A 22,917-nucleotide genomic window follows, 5' to 3' on the forward strand; every position below is an offset into this window, starting at 1 on the left:
ATTTACATTAATGGCGGTGCAGTAAATATAAACACGTGAAACCATAAAACAGTTTGTATTAAATGCATACAAGACTATACATCTATCTAAGTATCTACGCATTGTACCTTTTTTAGGCATACATAAGTCTTTTTGCGTGTGTATGTGTGTGTGAGTGTGTGTATGTGTATGTATGTATTACTTCAAATTAAACTTAGTCTATCTTTAGTGTTTGTATTGTTTTGTGTAAAAACAAAGCACCACAAACATTTTTACGGAACTATATGACAAACGAACGCAGACCAATCGGACACAATAGTGTGGTGGACAGTCTTTTAGTTTAGGGATGTACTAGACGTTTTTTGTTTGAGAATTCTTTTAAAATTTTAAGTTTCATTAATCATGTCATGATGTCTGAGGTTGCTGTAGAAGAAATATCGGCTCTAACCGCCATATACTGTGAGAAGGACGAGTTTGAGTTGCTCGGACAGTCAGGTGATACTCTAAATTGTGTAACTGTTACATGTAACACACTATTGCTTTATTATTTATCACAATACTTTAGCAGTTGTTTTTATATTGCAATTCAAAAATGATTAAAACCAAAGAGCAAACGGGGCAAGTCGAAATATCAACATCGAAATACAACATCAGAAATAAATAATATGGCAACGTCAGACATTATTTCTGTCGGCTAATACTGCATTTATATTTTAACTGATGGCTTTCTTATAATATTCGGTCAGAAAGACAAAGCAACACCAATGCAGCCTATGTACTGATAGATTCAACAAGAACAAAGTGCGGTGAATGTTTTTATTTATTTATTTATTACATTTTATACGAGCGACAGCAGGTGGCCCTCTTTCCCTACAATTTCACACCTAAACCAACATCAATATTGGTATTAAAATGTCAACGCTGACATGACCTTGTTTAAAAGAACTAGGAGCTATTTATAAATGTACCGTTTTATATGTATTGATGCAGTGACACAATCAAGTTTACGTTGTATCATTTTACATTTTTAAAATTTTTATTTAAGTGAACACAAGCACTGTTCAAAATTGTAATGATATACAGCTGTTTGAAAAACAAAACAAAACTAAAACAAAAAAAAAAAACTGAACTTATTAAATAAATAATACATTGTATGCCAGTGCCACAGAAATACGTAATTTACTGTTTTATGTATGCCTGTTATTAATGGCTTTTTGTCACATTTGAATGCAGAGACTGAAGGACTCACATTCAGAATTCAGATTACAGTCGATGGATATAAAGAAAAGCTACTACTGAAGCTCACCTTTCACCTACCCCTTGATTACCCATCTAGCCTGCCTGATGTATCTGTTAGTTCTGAACAGCTCACAAGAAAACAGTGCATCGATATAAAGCTGGGTTTACTGAAAAAGGCAACAACACTTGTTTCCGAGCCCATGGTCCATGAACTGCTTCTTTGGCTACAACAGAACTTCACCACTGTTACTGAGCAATCAGTAAGATACCAAAACCCTCAGGGTAACAGTGAGCAGAGGAGTCAGGATGAGACATGGACAGCTCTACTACAGGTAGATCACATGAGGGCAAAAACCAAATATAAAAAAATCATTGAAAAGTGGACTTCAGAACTGGGACTCACCGGGAGACTGTTCATAGGAAAGTTAATATTGATTCTACTGCAGGGAGAGAGAAAAAGCATAAAGGTATTTCGAGCTTACAACATTTTCTGCTTGTCTGACATGCTTAATAATTGATTGTGGTAGGATGCTAGTTTGTTTTATATAGTTTTGTATGTTAGCGCTTGTTATTGTTTTCAGTCACCCAAATCAGCCTCTGCATCATTGGACATTGCTCCTGCCACTGAAATGACACAGGCGTCATGAGCAAATGTTGGTCAGTGCTCAGGTGATAGCAGGATGGAAGTTTAAATTAAATAGACTTCGCTGTATGTTTAAGTAAGTTGTTAACTGTCTCTCTCTCTCTCTCTCTCTCTCTCTCTCTCTCTCTCTCTATATATATATATATATATTATATATATATATATATATATATATATATATATATATATTATATATATATATATATAATATTTTATAAGGTAACCTAATATGGATAACCGAGGTGTTGCACATGGTACTTATGAGCTATGGGATTGCAATACTTTATGCTCTGTGCCTTATTAGCACACTACTTTGTACTTAACTAACTTTCATGCTTTTTATTTCATCTGTACTGTTTTGTGTAGGCAACTGCTGAATACTAAGTACCTCCCCACAGATTAGAGCCATTAAGTAATTTAATAATTCATGTCTAAGATGGCTCCTGATAAGGTTGAAGGCACTGATTTATTGACTAGCTATGTTTATCTCAGTTAATTACTTTTGCAGCTCTACAGTACAGATGAAGGATGGATCTTCAGTAAATTCTGTATTTAATCAATTTGAATTAGGATGCCACCTGCTTTTATCAGGCAGAAAACCAGAGATTTACAAGTGACTATCAAAGACAACTAATTTACACAGACAAAAATTTTAAGTTATTTTTGTACTAGTAAATTCAGGATTTACTGTTTATTAATTTGAGCTTGATTAGAATGATACTTGGAACCAAAACCGAATTCAAGGCCATGTAAATTAGCACTTTTAAATGCAGAGGGTGATCACTGGTTGAACTCTGTATTTTCCCCTGGATTAACTTCCTTGCCATCCATTGCAATATCAGGAAATGCAGATCAGCTGATTGGAAGATTGTGCAGCTGTTGGACAATAACGTTTAGCCAACCTGGATTTAAAGCATGTAGAAACATTGATGTGCCAATTACCTAGAATGTGGTCCTCATCACAGGATCTTATAGCTATGTTAACCTACAGTTTGGAAAAATACCAAAAGTAAAATATAAAAAATAATAAATAAGAATAATAAATATATTATGACTAATAATAGCAAACACCTAGTGTTATCTCACAGGTGCCATTACTGTTGTACAGCCCCTTGAATTGCAGGTAAAAGCAAAATAAGAAATGTGAATTGAATTATAATGCAGAAACTTCAGCTGTTAAAAATATATTGCCATGCCGAGAAGTCCCTCTAGTGGCTAATTGTAGTAACTGCATTAATACTACTAATTGTAGCAATTTCAAGGATAGAAAGCCTGTTGTTAATAGATGGGCTGGAGTAAATTAAAGTTATAATTGCATTGAATCTTGAGTGGTTTGTGATGAATTCACCAGAACCCTGAGATGCAATTATAACCTAAAGCAATTCACTTAAGATGCATTTGTTGATATTGGTAATATATGGATTCCACAACATTTGGATAAATAAACAAGCAGCTCCCCAATGCTAATGTAATGCAAGTCTGTGGTCTCTCCTACCAGTTGTAAGTTTATGCAAGGTTTATATTCAAGACAGTTTTCTTTCTTGTGTTTTTGGCTTGGTCTCCGATGAATGATTCTCTAACTCTAGTGCTCTCAGTGTTTTAATTTTTTTTATATAATAAAAAAAATGACAGCCAGCAGTTTAAAAGACGTACAGAGAATTCCAAGAAAAGTAGCTGGGGAAAGTCATAAATAGAAGATGTTTCGTCACAACCATTAATTATGACCTTTTTTTTTTTTTAATGTAACATGCTTAATTATGACTTTTTTTCCCCATATAGTCTGAGATGCAATTATACAGTAGTACTTATCCATATATTATATATTTATTATGATGTTACAAGCCTATTAAATCCCAGATCATTAATTAATTCACAACCATGCTGTTCACGGTGAATGTGGTGGTACTAACATTCAGTCGTAATCACTGACATTAAAATAGAATCCATGTGTTGTTTAAGGACTACCTTCTTCTGCAGAAGACTTCAAAGGTGGATGTTGACTCAAATGGAAAGAGATGTAAAGAAAAAATGATGAGTGTTCTTTGGGAAATGCAACTGCCATGTGGATGTAAACAGTAAGCACTTTATTTAAACAAAAAACTGTTTGCCCAATAAATAAGTACAACATGTATAATACAAACAAAAACAAATAAACTCCTGAGACCATGACACAAGTAATTAGCCCTTCATTACAAATGTTTAGGACTTTGACACTAACCCTGTTTTTCTTTCTTTTTTTTTTTGTTTAAGGCTCCCAGCATTTGAAGTTAAAGATTATTCATCTGTAGAGGAACTAAAGACAGAATTTGAATTCGCTGGACTATTAGATCTGTACCACAAGTTTGTGCACATGGTAGTTTAGCAATTGTGCCTTTATCATCTGTCTGACCCTGGTCAAGTGTAAATGTTCCATTGGGATATTGCAAGATATTTTCACAGACGCAATCCCTCCACTTGTGATAATGAGGTTCGTCATCTCAAATACTTTCTTATCAAATAATAAAAAAAGACATGGGAATTGGTGATAGGACATTTGGAATAAAGTTTTGTAATGCTGTGTTGTATTACATTTATGTAAGGGTAAACAATAGTAGGGCAACAATAACAAGGTATTTTGACCCCTATGTTGACATACTTATTTGTCATTTTGGATCACCTGTAGACTTCTTGTACCAAGGATTTGGCAGAGTGAACACAAAGCCCATTTTTTTTTTTTTTTTAGAAACATAGAGAATTTTCTAACCTATGGCCTTTATGCATGTAGCATAATCTTTAATGAAAATCTGAAATATATTTTAGATAGCCATTTGAAGATTATCTCAGATCATTTAAAAATTATGCTAAAATACTCTATTATAGCAATGGCCATGTGTGAGACAGTGATCAAACAACCACCAATGAATTAGTTTAAGTTATGAAAGCCTTTTATTTACATTACAAGCCATGCATATGTGGTGCTAGATACTGTACAATAACAAGATAGTTATTTAAAGTCCATTATGCCTGTCAGTCATACGCTGCAGTCGTTTTTCTTAACCCTAAAATGACTAAAAGGAAGGGAAATGTACCTAGCCCGAGTCCATTTCCTTAAACACATTCAAAAGAACCTAGCTTTGATATAAAATGAATCTGATTTGAAACTATGAGACTTAAAATATAAGTGTATGCAGCACTGGTTTCAGACAAGGCTAATTTAAATGAGATTTTGTCTTTACGCAGTGCTAAATTATCTTGAAACAATTCTCCTATTTAGCTGCATATTTTCTTACTTTAAACTTAATTACTTGCATTTAAGATTACAAACTACTTTAACAACTGGCTATTTATTCTTTGAATGTTTGAATGTAATTAGGTATTTGTTGGTGACTTTTTTTCTTAAATGTCATAAATCCTAATTAGAATTTAATCTTGTCTCTCTAGAGTACCTTCATATTCAAGTAACTGGTTTGAAAAATTCAAACACCTCTGAATAATGAGTGTATGATGTAGACTCAGATTTTGTTATTTAGAACTTTTGTTTACTGTATGCAACTTTATTCGGCCATTGCTGAGAAACTTTCCAATCCATGGATATTGCAGAAAATTGGTGAATATAGTCCTGGCATTTCTATAACTAGTGTTTTCTACTATTATAACAACCTTGACTTGAAAACAGTGAAATAGCTTGCATCACTTGATATTCAAGGTGTGTTATCCAAAGCATAATCAGCAAGTACAGAGAAACATCATCTGTAATTTATAAACCCAGGACTGGAAGACCCCAAAAGCTGGATAAGCAATACTTGAAGATAATATCCTTAAGGGATAGAAAGAAGACAAGCATTGAATTGACAACAGAACTGGCAGAAGGCACAGGTGTCATTGTCCAGCCATCAACAGTCCAAAGCACCTTTGACCATTGTGCCACAGTCCAAATGTCTGTGTTCTTGTGCATTTTTTAGCCTTTTAGTTTTGTTCCCCTTTCTTAAAAGCGGTACTCTTACTGCAACACATCCTTTAAGTCTTGATTTCAAGAGTGACCTTCGTACTGTTGATTTGACATATGGTATATGTAATTAAGTCATTAGTTTCAATCAGAGAGTAGGTAGTTTACCAACAGGTATTCGTAGTGGTACCATGGGACAGGCAAGCAAGGTATGTGTGTTCCTCAGCTAGTGAAGAGGGCTGTAAACAAAACAAAACACCTACACAGTTAATGCATTTTCAACATTTTATGTTTGTTCTTATATATATATATATATATATATATATATATATATATATATATATATATATATATACACACACACACACACACACACATTTTTTTTATATATTATTGTCTTCCAGTGTTCCTATTGGGATAGCTCCATAGACATGATCAGTGTAAATTAAAATGCCCAATAGTGTTGAAGGCAAAATTTAAAAACATACTTGGTTAATTTTGCCTTTATATTTGTTTATATGGGTTACAAACTAGATTACATAATTCCAGAAAAACTGAATTAAATGTGTAATCCTTTTCGGAATTCTTTAACGTTAGACAAATAATGCAAATTAACCATACAAATTGTTTGAACTTGACATGGCATGGTTTGGCATGGGAATGCATCGCTAATACAATACACTTAGACATGATTAATGGTACATTAAGTACACCAGGTACATGTAAATGTTATGTTGAAAATTAATATAATTGTGACAGAGTCTTACAGATGCACTGTGCATTATCTTCAATAATGGATTGTAAAAAAACTAATCTTTTCTCAGTGGGGAGCCTGATGGTTTTTATATATATATATATATATATATATATATATATATATATATATATATATATATATGTATAAAAACATTTATATTCTACTCAGAGAGGCTTTGCATAAAACGTCCAGATTTTGTTCAGTTTTTAGGAAATGTGATACATTTCAAAGCCCTTGTTCATTTATTATTGTGAGTGATTTAAACACATACTTGCTGAAAATCTTCTTTTAAAGAGATTTCTGTAGAAAATTGCCCTAATTTGAAAGAAGCCAGATAGATATTTTTGTAAGCGCCAAGAAAGTGCATCACCCCTTTTATCAGGCTTTTTCACATTTTATTTGTATTACTTCTCTATTAACTTTTCAGACTTCAATTAATGCAAAGCTTTGTCTTGGGCGATTCAGCAAATAGAAGTGCTATCTTAAAATGGAAGTGTGTGCTTTGAGTGTGGTCGGGTATGGTGCTGCCACCTTTTAAATTGAGATTGCTCTTCCGAAGCTGAATGTGCCTATCCAGTTGTTATATTATCATGCCCTGTATTTCTTTTGCAAAATATAATACAGTACCTGTTATTGTTTCCACATCACACTTTAAAAATATGTCAGCATCTCTATGTATGAATCACTGGGGTGAATATGGTCACCCTTTAATTGATTTCAGTCATTTTTGATTTATTTGTAAATTTTGACTTTTAAATTGTTGCACCTAAGTTATGTTGTTTTGACGTTTTCTTAGTATCTTATTAACAAATGTATTAAAACACTACAGGGATTAAACTTGGTATAGGAAGAATTACTGATTTAAATGTGACTTTTTTTTTTTAAAGAGAAAGGAAAATAATATGCATGAGAAATTAAGGAGACTAAAATAGATAACACATCACTTATCCACTCTTGTGAACATTTTATATTGATGCTCTAAAAAAAAAACAACAAAAAAATGAGAATTCCTACATTGTGGTGTAGCTTGATCTTCCCATGCTGCACATGGCTCATCTTTCTGTTTAATAGAAAGCATACAAAATAATTGGACAGTAGTTTATTTAAAGTTTGTTCATGTAAAACTGAAACATTTCTGGCTGGAATACATTTTGGAACACAAGCTTACATTGTTCTAAAATATCACCCAGGCTTAATGAAACCACCCTGTTGCCATACCCTGTCAAAACTGTCCCAATTTCTGATCAACAAATCCACCTTTCCTGGCCTTTTCCAAGAATTACACTCTCACAATGTGGACCTAGCTTAAATGTCACCTGCTGAGTGACATTTAATTGTTTAAAACTGAAATATGTGCTGAGTGTGGAGTAGTGCTGGTGATGTGATGTGTGGCTCTAAAGTCTAGTGGCAGGTAGGCAGGTTGTCCTCAGGTGCTATAGATCAACAAGGCTGGCTTGAGGCACTTGAAGTTCTTGTGATTTCAGGGGACTGCTGGAGGACCCTTAACCCCTACAACTGCCAAACATTTCTGACACAATTGCCTCTAGAATCAAACAACAGTATTAAAATGTCAGTCTGCAAAGGTTTGGTTTAGTTACAGGGATTTTAAAGGGACCAATATGTAATATAAGAAACAAACCATTTCTGATATAAGAAGGCACTGAAATAAATAGGTTAACGTGCGAGGGTAATGGTTGCCTTTCAATCATCATACTTTAGTTTGGAATAATGACAATATTCACCAGAATTGAGCTTCAATCACAGTTTGGTTTACATTATTGCAGATTTAAATGTGCTGAGAGGGACTAAGGCACAAAACCATATCACTCAAGTGTGTTCAAGGTATTAATTGTTGAATCCATTTGATTTGGATCGAAATGCAGACTGGAATACTGAATATTATTTCAATTTTAATCTTATTCTAGGTAACTGCATTCATTTTTTATTTCTGTGGCTTTGTTTGTCAATGAATGAATGTATGGTAGTTATGACAGAACTGTTCATAGTGTGGTAATGTGGCAAAATTAGTTTCACGGTTGTTCCATTTCATCTAAATTAGAATCCTACTTAGGTGTACAGCATGGATATACTGTCTGTAGGTTCCTCAGCCACATCTGTTCATTGCTTCTGTGCAGTTGGTACCGTTCTTCAAAAGAAAGGTCTTCTCTGCTTTATCTGTCAGTATTCTGTGGCATTTTCTGATGAATGACAGGGTTTATTTACCCTTTGACCTGGTACACTTCACCCCAATAAAGTTTAACTGCTCTCTACTGGCACCCTCAATTATATGTACTGTACCAAAAGCTCACCCAACTTACACCGCAAGCATTTAAAATGACAATAAGTAGCACAATTTGTCCAACAGGAACTACAACATGATCTCAGTGTAATAAAGCAACTACACGAAAAGCTTACAAATGCTTTTTAATTTTTATTGGGATGTAATTAAAATAAGTTTTTCTGAGAATCAGTTACTGAAGCTAGCTTTTTTTTTCATTTTCGATTTGAAAATGACTCAAGTATTTCTATAGCTTCATTTGCTACTCTATCAACACATTCTTAAGCCAGGACTCTTCACGGAAAGATCCGGGTATATGCTAAACGTTTGTCTATATAGCAGGTATTAGATAAAGAAGGAAAGAGAAGCTGATGAGAAATAATCCACAGAGAAACATCAAGCTGGATAAACCAGAGGTGAGGGCTGCCAGCCTGAGCTTATTTGGGTAGTAATCAAACCACTTCCAATTTGTGCATTCAGTTTAAATCACACAACTGGGAGAGATGAGGGTGAAATATTACAGCTTAGTTGGCTGGCAAATAATGTACCGCACCAGAGACCAAGAGTCTCATATCATGAACTGTTTGAAAGAAAAAATATATATTTCCCTACATTTACGCTGCTTGCAACACCAGAAAATACATCTGATGTCTTCGTTGTTTAATTATACGTGTTATTTGATTTGCAGTACTATCAGAAAAAGAAGTACATGCAACTAAAGGCGTATTTGCTTATTTGCTCAGTAGAGTGAATGCAGAAGACAAGACAAAACTTGAGTTTTATCTTTACATAGGTAAAATAAATGTGACTTCTTTGGCATCCCTGCATTATCTTCTTCAGTCTATTTTTATTCTCGTGTTCAAAGTCATTATTCAACTGCAGAATGGAGCTGAACATGTTGCAAACATATTATTTTCAGGATCTTAAAGTATTGCCCATATAAACACTCCCCCTTACAGACTTGCAGCTTCTGGTTTCCTGTGTTTCTTCTCATGCTCAGCAGGGTTACAATGGGAGCTTTGCATTGCACTATAGATTTTCTTTTTAGATCCCCAAACAAGCTTAATTCACTGCATTGGCATTACAAAGGAGCAGTGAAAAGGTAAACAAGAGGCACATTTTAAGGAACGTTTTCTTTAAAAGGTTCAAATTAATGAAAACACTACCTTTAAATGATAAAGAATGAAGTCCACAGGAGTATATAAGCAGTAAATATTGCTGTTCAGATAATATAAGAAATGTGATTTGTAATCAGCTGTGACCTTTCTCCAGCCTGTCATCCTCGCAGACGTGCTTTGTGTCAGCCAACTGCATGTTTCGCCTTCCTAACCTTATTTATTTTTCTCAGCTGCATAATAACGAGGGCTGCTTTAAAAAAAAAAAAAAAAAAAAAAAAAAACTCTTGTGCTCTGTGATGTTGATTTAAAGGGCTCCATTATGATTGCTGAACTGGAAATCACCAGTTATAAATAAAACAATGTATTCTACAAATTAACAATAGCAGTAATTAAAGGACTGGAATTCAAGATTTGGTATAAATCACCCATGACCCCTTTTTGTTTTTCTTGTAACCGGGCAAATCATATCAATTTGACAGAGCAGCAGAGTAAATAATAGAATCATGTTCTCTTTGGGGCTATGCTAAAGAGGTTTGTGCTATTCATCCTTATATTAAGTCTATAGGGCCAAAGCTTTAGACGCTGAATTGTTTGTCTGAGTTTATTCATTTCTGGTTTGGTTGCTATTGAGTGTGTGTTGTTTTTTTTGTGTTTTTTTTTTTTTCCTTTTTGAAAGAATGTGATCATTGTGGAGTCAGGGGGAGACGGTTGTAAAAGAGAAGGTTATATATGAGAAGGTTTTATAGATCCAACACATTGTCTGTTTTTTGGCTCACATCAGAAAGCCTGGTTCTTCAAAATTAAATTAAGGCATATTTATTATACCATTGTTTGATTTGATCTCTTTGTAAACCGAGCTATCGGTAAATAACTAATAATAATAAGCAAATCAATAACCGGTTTTCAGTTTGAGAAGTCAAATGTTTGTATTTGCTTTCCAAATCGTATGATACTGCTGTACATTATGTCAGCTAATGCAACCAGCCCAGAATGAAACCTCTGACTGCTGTACATTGGAGGTGGACACTGTCATTTTCAATATTGTTTTTCAAAGTTACCCAAGCAGATGAAATAGACATTTAATTAAAAAAATAAATAAAAAAAAAAAACAGCTATGTTCATATTATCTTAAGTCAGAAGCAATTCCAATTAGCTTTGTAATTAGGCAGCATGGCATACTTAAACTCATCACATTTCTTGGCGACAGTTCCAGATTAATTGGCATATTAAAAACATTGGCTGAGATTATTAACACAGATATTTTCCATATATATAGACTAGGCTTGTTAAGTCCTATCAGGATTGTTGCTACTGTGGGTGATTGCTTAACCATTGCTGAGGCCTGAATCGAATACAAAACAATGCATCAACATAGACCAAGTTTTACTATGTTAAATGCCAGTGCTATCATTCTTATTTAATCTAGTGACCTTTATAATTATTCTATTAAAAAAAAATAAAAAATCATTTGAATAATGGATTTCAGTTCTTCAACAAAGAAACAGCACTGTTAATTCAAACTGCATTGCAGTTTCTTGTTTCTTTGTTTACTTACAGTTATTTATTTGATTCCAAGTTGCTGTGACATGAATGCCAAAGTTCCAGTAGGGTCCTATTAGGCAGACACAACAATTGTCTAAAGTAAGAAACACATTTACCTAATTACACAGTACCATTACGCAGATTATACTAATAAAGTATATAAAGTAGGGAACGCTTAGAGCAAGCTTTGTACAACACCTGGGCTTGGTGTAGGAAGGATCCCATTATTAGAATTTATTATACCAATTTATAGCAATTTTATCGAACTAATGTTCCTTCAACCTGAACCTCAGGCTGTACAATTCAGTGGCCAGTTTTAAAGGATCCGTTAATTGTGTATCCAATCTGTGATGTTGTACTTTTAACTATTTGCATGTTCTTTCATTCTCTTGGGGATGTTCTCGTGAATACAGTCCAGGATTATCAATTTCTAAGTAGTAACAAACTAAAGACACACGTTTGAATAATGAAATTAACCTTCTGAGTGGTTAAAGCATTAACAATGAATGAGGCTGGTTTAAAACGGTTTACACCTTGTTGCAGTTAACCGTCATTTTAAAGCCAGTGATTTTAACAGCCTCATCTGTTCTGAAGGGTTTTTTATGTTTAGTTTTTCATGAGAGTGCTGCTAAAAAACAATAAGCACTTGAGAAACAGCATGGGTTTAGCTGAGGACCCTTTTGTAGTAAAACACTGCACTCCATTTTTTTTTTTTTTTTGTAAACAAAATGGTTTCTTAACTTGGCTGTTATTATCACCATAGGTTATTAATAATACACGATACGGATGATGGTAATTGAAGAAAGATAAATAGATCTTCTTCATTGGGCGTGTGTTGGTTTTTGAAACAGCGAGTTTGCCACGAATGAGTAGATATTGAATTGATAGAAATTTCTGCCAACTGCAGTTCCAGCAACGAGGGAATTAATTTGACAGCAAACTGTTCTGGGGAATTGTGTTTACATGTGTTCCTCAGTACAACCATATGTTTTACAGTGTATTGCAGTGGCTAACTTTGGACCTCTACAGAGATCATAACGTAAAGGTATGTTCTCCTCACCACAAATATGAACGGAGATTAAAACTGGACATGTTGGAAGACAAGGCCTCCCATGGGTTCACTATAGCCATTTCACTGACTTGATGCTACAATACAAATCCATATTAGAATAAAATAAATGGACTGGTTTAAAGCTGGTTAGACCTGGTATATAGAGCTGTTAGTAAACTGTTGTGTACAATATTGTTAAATTAATCTATTTGTTTTTGTAAACCTGTGATGTTTTTGGCTTTATACACCAACTGATTAACCAACAGAATACCAGTAAACAGAGGTAAACTATATTAATAATACTTACATATTTTGCAATATTTTAAATACATGTTATATGTATAATATATTGACTTAAATACTGCATATGAATAAATATATGCATTTTCCAGATGGGCTGCAAATATGCATAGGCAAAACCAGCCTTGTGTTTTAGGTGATATAATGGTGCCAGTACACAACAAATAATTACCTTTCTTCAGCTTACCCAACCTGACCGTCAGCAAAAGGACTGGGCTGCGGAATTGAACACCGATCCTTCTGTTTCAGTTCAAACCAATGTGGGTCTTCTCAGACAAAGGAGCTAGCAAACATTGTTTTGTAAAGAGAAGGAACAATTGCATTTTCCCTTTCCCAGAGTGAGTAACCGCTAAACAATTTGTTAAACACAGAATCCATTTACACTGAACCCTTCACTCCTGAATGGGAGCACTGATCAGAGAAGAGGTACCGTCCGTAAGCCTACAAATCCCATCGCCTCATTGAGTTACAGTACACAGCTATACAGGCTGCTACACCGAAATATATATCTTTTGAATGACGATACAACACAAAGCAAGGTATATTTAAACAAGGTACCATGTTTGACAAATGAACTGTTTTGAGCCCAACTTGACAAATGGCATTGGTAAATCAAAAGAGCACAGAAAGAAGAGTTGCATACACGCTAGTCTGATAAAAGTGTTACTGTGGTACAGCTATTGCAAGTATGGGTAAGGGGTAATGGAGTGTAGTAAAGAAAAACAAGAATATAAAAAATGTGGAAAAGCACACAATTAAGCAAGTATAAAACTAAGCATTAAAGAATTACAAGCCATGAACGAATTTAGTTTGAATGGCATAGTTTAGTTATGAATGGCTTATTATTCTATGGCACATTAAGAACAAAATTGAGGGCTACTATTAATACATTATTTATCACATATATTTAACACTTTAATTTAGGCATCCAATTTTAAAAACGTTAATAAAAGGCTTCAATAATTATGAATAAGATACAAGGGAATGTTAATTACGCACTAGTAATAAAAAGCTTAATAACTTCATAAAATATAGTCTGTTACTATGAGTAATAGCTTTCAATAGACTTTTTTTATTATATTTGTAAATGTTTTTTCATATGCTTCAGTAATAATTCATTAAATAAGATGAATATCATGGTTTGTAGACATTTATTTACCCTATTTATACAAGTGCAAACTTGATGCACTGCTAAAATTGTTGCATGCTTCTGTTTTACATTACACTAGAACCTTGCATTTGCAGAAGTATTTTATAATTCTAATGGCCCACTGCTCTTTACATTGACAGTCTCAGACACGTGCAGCAATTACCTTGGCATTAGCACATGGTTTTCCATTCTGGAGCTTGGACTCTTAATGATCAGAACATTGAAAATACATTAACTTATTAGCATGCATGCGCACGTCTCTAAATAATATAATACAAGTACACATCATTTATAATTAACAATATTTAGAGATAAAAAAAAAAATAATAAAGTCCCAAAAACATAATGTAATTTTTCAGCAGATCATCCTGATTTGTGCCAATGCAAAAGGTCACTGAACTGAATGGATTTAGTGCATGAAGTGGTGGTCAGAAAGGAGTCAGTGCCAAAATGCCTGCAGTGTTTTTTTTTTTTTTTTTTTTCTTTTTTTATTGTTTATTGATATAGCTCTGAAGTGCACCCTCTGTGTGAGGGTGTTATTGGAAGAAACACTGCCATGTGATCAGGTTGAATTAGTGGTCTTGTCTGCTTGACTGGGTTATATTCTCATGTAACTGATCATTTGCCAGCTGGTTTCAGTGGTTCCATCTGATATTCAGAATGGCTACATGCCCGTGTTTGGCATATTTCAACCGTGTTTGACTGAATTAAATCATGTAGCCGAGACATAGCGCATTAAAACATGGGCAATATGCTCTCTAGAGTCCACTACCACTGAAAGGCCAAAATGTATAACATATTGCGAAATTAGAGAGAGAGAGAGAGAGAGAGAGAGAGAGAGAGAGAGAGAGAGAGAGAGAGAGAGAGAGAGAGAGAGAGAGAGAGAGAGAGTCATTTTAATAGTCATCACCCCCCCCCCCCCCCCCCCCCCTTTAAATGCTGACTTCTGGTAAGAAAAATTCAAAAGACAATCAAATAGTTTATTTATTTATTTATTTATTTATTTTTGGAGGGGGGTTGGGGTGGGGGGGTGTTGCTGCAAGCAAGAACTTGAGTGGAACTTGCCTATGTCACGTCCAGATTCACACCTGTGTTTAACTGGGGATGAAGTGGAGGTAACCGACTGTGTGCCCTTTAAATAAGGGAAGTGTATTTTACTTATATTATGTTTAGTGTGATTTAGATTATAAATCATGACTGCCACTAGAGGGCGCTCTTGCACTTCAACAATGATAGCTCCAGCTCTGTTATTTAACAGGAAAAAATTTTTTTATATATATATATATATATATATATATATATATATATATATATATATATATATATATATATATATATATATATATATGAAACAAATGCACGCAATGTTCAAAATGGTACTTATATATGCATACGGATAGTGAAATAAGATTACTTTTCATAAATTTAAAATGTGTTTTACTCTAGTATATATTAGCATACCAAGATTAAATTATATACTCATTTATTATAGGGGTTCAATTTTAGTGACTCTCAGAAAAATCATTTACACTTGGAAAGGCATATTAATAAAAATACACATAGCTTATGTGAGTGTGGTTGTACAATTGCCTCATCTATTGGTTGGGTAAACATAGTGACACTTTTTGGATGTCAACTAGGATTTATATTAATAAAGATAATGCATAAGATCACTAACATCATTTGTCAGTTTTTGACAAAACTACAGCTGTGGCTAGCCATTGTTTTGGGCTGGTCTCAGCCTGTGTTTGTCTTTGGTTTGCACCTGATCATGTTCAAGAGGCTGCAATGCTGCTTCATTTCCTCATTATTGCCAGTCACCAGCAAACCAGAAGCTGATAGAACTCCCTGAAGGGTATATTTGAGAAGCAGTAGCTATGCCTTGGAAAAAACAGTTTCCCCATTCCCTGAGAGTAAAAGGAAGAACACCCATAGCATTCACAGTACAAATGTAAATGTCTTCCTACACATTAAAAATGGCTATTGGGTAGTATTGAGCTTTTGAAAAACATCTGGACATTTCAGGGTTAATCACTATTATAAGATCGTGAGGCCACAGCCATCCTTTCACCAAACAGTGATGCAGAGTGTATCTGAGCAGACCAACCTTTCTATTCAACCCAAACACCTGTAGGGCATAGCAGGCTCTGCTGTTTTTTCTCCCTCTGAAGGATGACACTTCCTTGTTTCTGTAAAAAAGAAGCCCATGGATTGTGTGTTGGCTTCAAACTGGTGACCTGAATAGAATAACAACAAAGACACTGATCGGCAACCTGCAGATAGAGCCTGGATCTCAGGAGTCAAAGTTTCTGACAAAACACAGCTGAGAATTTCTTGGATTTTTTTAAATTTTATTATTTATTGTACAGTATATAAAATGTGAGCTTTAGTCTCTCAACACAACACGTTTGTAAGCATGTAAAGTGACTATCATATTTTTCAAAGAAAGAAAATAAAGATAATGACACTAAAATAATGACTTCATATATTAGTTCCAATCAAAGAGCACATTCAACATGAAGATTCTTAGCCATTTCCTTGCGTTTAAGTGGCATTGCAATGTTTCTGTTCTTAGGATAGGCAATGAAAGCATAAAGGCTGTTGCAGGATGCTATTAGCCATTGAAATATTATTAGGAATGGCACGAATAATGCTGTGGTTGGCTATTGGTTCAGCTGGTGTTTCGTCAAGGTAATACACAAGGTATTATAAATGTATCTCAAAGGTATTTTTCTGTTTCACTATAACTTATATAATATATTACACTATATATATATAGATGTTATGTAAGAGTTGGGGTGGCATTTGCACACTGGGCTGCACCAATCTGACTGTTCTGGAATGTTCAGTAATTACTGCAACTCTGGCTTGTTGGACCACTGTATTAGTATTAGTGTGGATATAGTCAAACTTTATAGTTCTTTACTGGAAGTGAATGGATGCTTCTTTTCTTATTCAAAGGTTACAATCTTGGCTGTAGTTATTTGTGAACACAGCCCAAGCTTAAGAAGGAAAATAGCCTGAAAATCTCAGAAAAATTGAACATATTAAAGTCTCTAGACTGGGATTTTCATAGCCCTGTTTTAACCTTTCACCCCACCCCCACCCCCCTCACAATGCATTGTATTTCTGCTGACAGCACAGGGTTCCAGTACCACCTGTGATTCATGAACTGCTTTACACTCCTGAAAGGAGTTTCTGCAGAATGTTAAATCTCAATGAGACTGTCTTGTGTGCATTCAAGCAATACATGTCCAGAAGCTATGGCTGCTGCTTTATTAATCGAGGCCCCGCAACAGGCATTTATTAATGCAATTACAGACCTGTGAAGGTGTTTTGACTCAGAAAGGAATTATGATCAGTAGTTACAGTTAACTTCGTTGGCAAGAGTGGCCTAGTATGTTCCATCTTGTGTTTGTTTATTAATGTGGTATTAATTCTGCCAGGCTTTGATAAAAGTACTGTACATCTGCAGAGATGGTGTACCAGGTAAATGTGTATGGAGATCTTTTTGAAAAGATCAGACTTGCGTTTCTGTTACCACCTCTATTCTTGTTTTCTTTTTTGACTGGCATTGTTCAAACGTAAGTCAACCCATTAAGTTTATGAAGTAATGGAATTCACCCAGGGGCTTCTTATTTACAGCAATGTTTTCTGCTCACTGCCTGATTCTAGCAAATTATATTCTAAGCAGGGTGTGTTAACAGCTGGTATTCCCACAGAAACAAAATCTTTTTTTGTATGCCACACAAAATCAACAGGCAACACAATGTTCCTGCTGCTTCCTGATTAATTAAATGCAAAATGCATTTATAACATATTTGCGTTACCTGTGAAATATTCACCATCCTTCATCCTTGAGTTGCTTTCCTTTGGGCAATAATTGGAGCCAGGCTCCTTCTGGGTAAAAGGTTAATGTCTGAAAAGTCATTCAAAGAGAGTTTCTGATGTGAAGGACCTCATGCCATTTACAGGAATACAGTAGTAATTCTGCAATAAAACTCCAGCTGGATTTGGATGAGAGCCCTCAGCGATCACTATCACAAAGCCTGGGGGAGCAACTGCACATGGGGCTTTTGAGGGACAGTCTACAAGTGAAGAATATTTTTGCACATTAATGTATGGTAGTTGCATACATTTAAACAACACTTGTTCTATTGTAAATAATCAAACACATTATGAAACAGTGGGAGCCTGTTTACAACTGATTGTGAGGAGGATGGGCAAAGACCATAGACAGTCTGAGTTACAAAAACATTTTCAAAGTGTGTGTTTACTTAAAATGTTGTTTTTAGCATAATATAAACTAGAAATATGCTGTAATGTACTGCATTTTTGGCATTTTTTTTTATAAAAAAGCTCCAGTGCTCTTTGCTGATGCTCACAGTCATTTCTGGTCATGGTTAATTGTATGTCCAAATAAATTATTTGATGTATTATATTAATAACAGAGTAATGTGGGTTTTTAATTTTTAATTTTTTTTATAATATTCTACCTGAACAACACAATAAATCGATTTTGATATTAACATTCAGGAAAAAAAATAAAAATAAAAAATGTAATCCTATCATGTTAAGACTTAAATTAAAAACCATAATGAAGTTTTTGAAATAATAATGATAGTATAATGGCTTTCTCAAAATGACATCATGTATACTAGATATTATTTACAGTTATTAGTTACAGAAATGAAACTGTCTTGGTCAAGGCAACTGGAATCACTCAGTCAGCCAAATTGGGTTCTTGTTAAATCTACGTGTTTCCAGGACTGAAGTCTATGCTTCTAATACCTGTGGCTTGTGTTTTATTTAAAAAGCAACACTGAAAAACGCAGAAGAACATTTTAAAATGAAATATGCTCTGCTTGAATAAAGCGTGATGGTTTGGAAAAACATGCTGTTCAAAGTTCTAACAAATGCAATTTGTCTGTATTTAATACGGCAGGTGGAGAAAGTGATAGCTAGCCTGTTCATTCAGCCTCATCACAGAATTGGACTAAATAGGTACATCCACACAGATTAACATTAATCTGCAGTGTAGTTGCTGCAAAGCACTGTTGATGCATTCATAAGACAATCTGTTCCACAGTTAATTCATAATTGTTGTAATAAAGTCATTTTCTTTGAGGTGATGCTTTATTCCTAGTTTCAGGATGTTTTTTTTTCCACCAAACTAGTCATCTGGTTAAAAAATATCAGAGTAGCTGCAGAGAGACTTCAAGAGCGGATGATGGTGATTACTTAGAACTGAAATCCTTTCCTCACCAGGGAACACTTTTTAAATTTTTGCTCAAGTAGGGCCATTTAATAGGTGGGACATTGGATGGTGGGCTACATAATAAAATTCACCTATAATTAAACACCAATATATGCAATATATATAACATACCTTTATATATATATATATATATATATATATATATATATATATATATATATATATATATATATATATATATAGATATATAGATAGATAGATAGATAGATAGATAGATAGATAGATAGATATATAGACATCTTTCTACATGTAGAAAAACAGACGGAAAAGAAAAAACTAAAAAAAAATATTATTATTATTATTTTTTTTTTAAATTATTTTATCATTGTATTTACAATTAATTGGCTAGTTTCACAGGCACAGATTAGCACTAATCTTGGTTTAATTTACCTAAATTAACATTGGGTAAGTGACGGGTACATCCCGCCCCTATGTGTATTACATTATTTGTTGCATTATTATTATTATTTCAAATGTTTGTGTTGCAAAACATGCTGTTTTGTTGTTATTGTTTACAGCCTAGATAGGGCATTCAGATAAATGCGTGAGAATGTGTGGTCAACAGCTAGTGATTATTGATAAACTGGCTGTTGACCAGGCATATGAGAAACCCTGTGCCGAATGTGTGCAGAGTGATAAACTAGGTAATTAATAGCCAGTTAATCCCTCTGCCACAATATAAAAACCCTTGGCTTTGACTGAACAGGGTGGGTTGACCAGAGAAAGAAAGAGACAAGAACAGATACTGAAAGTAAACAATTGCTACTCGTGCTGGCGATAAACCAGCACTATACTTGATTTAGTGTTTCCTTTGTTTTGTGTTTTGCCTGTTTGGTTTGGCCAATGAGCTGTTTTGTTTTGTAAAGTGTTTCTGTTTTGTTAAATGTTTTTATTTATAATTAAAACACGCCGTAGCGCTTTCATACCCGCAGTATTGTCTCTGTGTGTGCTATTCCCTTCCTGGCCTGATGTCACCATGAGGCCAGTCTGTTCACAGGGTAGTACAGGACTAGTCATTGGAGTAGCCAGGCCATTTTTGCCAGTGGGGCAAAAATACTAATATCTCTAGAAACCTTCAATTTTTTGACAGCACAAGTGTTCTGGTATAATCAGATTCAGTTTTAAGTAGCTTTCCCCAAAAGGTTTTGCAGAACCTAGAATTTTAGGATTGAGACATCATTTTTTTATGAAATAAAACAAAATATATGAACTGGATTTTGATATTTTACATGTAGTCAAAGAAAATACTAAATGATATTTCAGAAGTCTTCCGGAAGCCATAATATAGTACAGTATTTCATGTTAGATTTCAAAATGTCGCATTTTTCAAAACAAAATGTCACATTTGTGGCCGTTTTTTGTTAAGTATATGGAAAAATACAAAGCAGTATGCAATTCAATAAGTTAACATTACATTATTCAGCAGGTTTCATTCGACTTTATGAAGCAAAATGTGTTAAGGGTGATGCAAAACATTTGGCCATAGCTGTATATCAAGGTATAGGGTTTAAAGTAACCTTCATAAAACTTAACCAAAATTCACGTCCCTATTAGTTTACTAAATAGCTAAATATTAAAATAGGTTTTCATATCGTGCGCCACCCCTTTGGAACTCCCGTCCACGGTCGGCAGTGGAATAGCCTGGACTCGAACCGGCGACCTCCAGGCTGTAGGGTGCATCCTGCACTCCACGCGGAGCGCCCCAGGATGCACTTTTTTACACAGAGAATTGTGGGAGTCTCCCCAACTCCCCAGTAATGTTATTGAAGCTAACCACCAATACTGGCCACCAGTTCTCTTAACACTCCAACCTTTTAGTATGCTGCTAGGCACATAGTAGATTTACACACTGACCAATGCTAGAAATGAGTTTCTTCGCAGTAAATTTGTATTATGCTAAGACAGTGGTCCGTAAAAGCACGGGCATAAATTGATCTTACTTGGCTGTTTGCGGGCATGCTGACTATTGCATAGGTTCTTATCTTACACACTGCCTTCTCGTGACATATACATATATATATATATATATATATATATATATATATATATATATATATACACACACACACACACACACACACACACACACACACACACACACACACACACACACACATATATATATATATATATATATATATATATATATATATATATAGAGAGAGAGAGAGAGAGAGAGAGAGAGAGAGAGAGAGAGAGAGAGAGAGAGAGAGAGTTTTAGTGGGGTTATTCTTGGCTCACTCTAATAAGGCCAAACCTCAGGTAATAAATGTGCTTATTCTTTAAATAACTTACATAAAATATGCAATGCAGATGTTTTTTAATAGCATGTTTACACAGATAACCATGAATAAACTAAAATAAAAAAGTGTAGATAGTGTCTCGCTTTGTTTCAATTTGACAAATTTGTCAACACTGTTCTGTTTTAAATATACTACGGTGTTTCCCTTGTCTGGTGAAATAAAAAAAAAATACAGAGATAGAAAATTAAATTCTATATACTGAAATGTATTATTTTTCTCAATAACAATTGGCGAAATTCAGTGCTTATCCAGCATATTAACACCCTGCCTCTGCTCACGAATGATTGGACAGCTGTCAGATCTTTCACTTTCCCTTTGGCTACTCACTCGCCTTTAATTTTAATGCAGAATACTGTGAAGGGCCTCTGTTTGCTTATGATTGGACATCTGCGTAAAACTTGGCAGATATTTGACTCTCCTGTTGGTTAAACTTACAGTCGGTACCTGCACCTGAAACAGACACAGTTTATGTCATATCCATAATTTAGGAACAGCTGCCGCGGGCACGATGGCCTGCCTTCGCGGGCACAAATTTGTCCGCGGGCATGACTTTGAGGACCACTGTGCTAAGTCTAACGACAGGTACATTGCTAGTCCTTGCTTCTCGCCTTGCAGTCAATCAGGATCTTACCAAAAAATGTATCAGAGAGGCTTGTGCTACAGCAGCACCACCTAGTGGCTCCACATTTTTGCGAAGTCTAGACCCGGGGTTCTCAAACTCTGTCCTGGGAACCACTTGTGTCTGGTGGTTTTCATTTTAACCGAGCTCTCAATTACTTAACCATACCCTTAATTGAACTAATAATTCCACCAGCAATTCCAATCAGGCAGACACGGTGAGAGCCAGTCTGAGGATGGCTTTCTGTGGTGTTCCGCTCAGTTTTTCAAAATTAAATATTCACCTTCAGAATTCCAGTCTGTATTTTAATAACATAAAGGCCATTCAAATATATATATTTTTTAAATGGAAGTAATACAGTGATTACTAGTAATGTAAAATATTCTGATCCTTGCAGATGAGAAAAAAAGAATCTTAAAAGTAGCCAGCCCCCACCCTCTTACATTAGTATAGCTCTTTTATCTCTCAGTGACTAGATGCACTGTAGATTGGAAGTCACACATACTGTAAAATGACTTTTGACCTCCAATAGCTCAATTTATACTTGTAAATCTTCTGACGGCTCTAAAAACAAGGTTTGGTGTAGTCCTTTTGTGTTATACAACCATTTAAACAGCAACAAACCGTTTGTTTGTGACACAAAGGGGGAAAGGTTTAGGCAAATGGTAAAGACGCTTGAGAGTTAACACTATGATATTATGCCTCTGTGTCTCAGCCATGCTATATTAATCGTCT

At 34.7% G+C, this 22,917-nt stretch overlaps 1 protein-coding gene across 1 annotated transcript; it reads left to right on the forward strand.

Moving 5' to 3' along the window:
• Positions 1 to 297: 297 nt before the first annotated feature.
• Positions 298 to 5,532, forward strand: rwdd3 (RWD domain containing 3). Its single transcript, XM_041269889.1, has 4 exons — positions 298 to 474; positions 1,213 to 1,685; positions 3,821 to 3,936; positions 4,112 to 5,532. Exons 1-4 carry the CDS (start codon positions 387 to 389, stop codon positions 4,221 to 4,223), a joined length of 789 nt encoding a protein of 262 aa, XP_041125823.1. The 5' UTR covers positions 298 to 386; the 3' UTR covers positions 4,224 to 5,532.
• Positions 5,533 to 22,917: the final 17,385 nt, after the last annotated feature.

Source organism: Polyodon spathula, chromosome 14 (genome assembly GCF_017654505.1).
Source record: "Polyodon spathula isolate WHYD16114869_AA chromosome 14, ASM1765450v1, whole genome shotgun sequence".
NCBI classification, from domain to species: domain Eukaryota; kingdom Metazoa; phylum Chordata; class Actinopteri; order Acipenseriformes; family Polyodontidae; genus Polyodon; species Polyodon spathula.

Excerpts from the sequence above, each read along its gene's own strand:
- rwdd3 (XM_041269889.1), top strand. The coding sequence starts at position 387 with ATGATGTCTGAGGTTGCTGTAGAAGAAATATCGGCTCTAACCGCCATA. Across the intron at positions 475-1,212 it reads TGAGTTGCTCGGACAGTCAG|AGACTGAAGGACTCACATTC; the intron begins GTGATACTCTAA and ends ATTTGAATGCAG. Across the intron at positions 3,937-4,111 it reads CTGCCATGTGGATGTAAACA|GCTCCCAGCATTTGAAGTTA; the intron begins GTAAGCACTTTA and ends TTTTTGTTTAAG.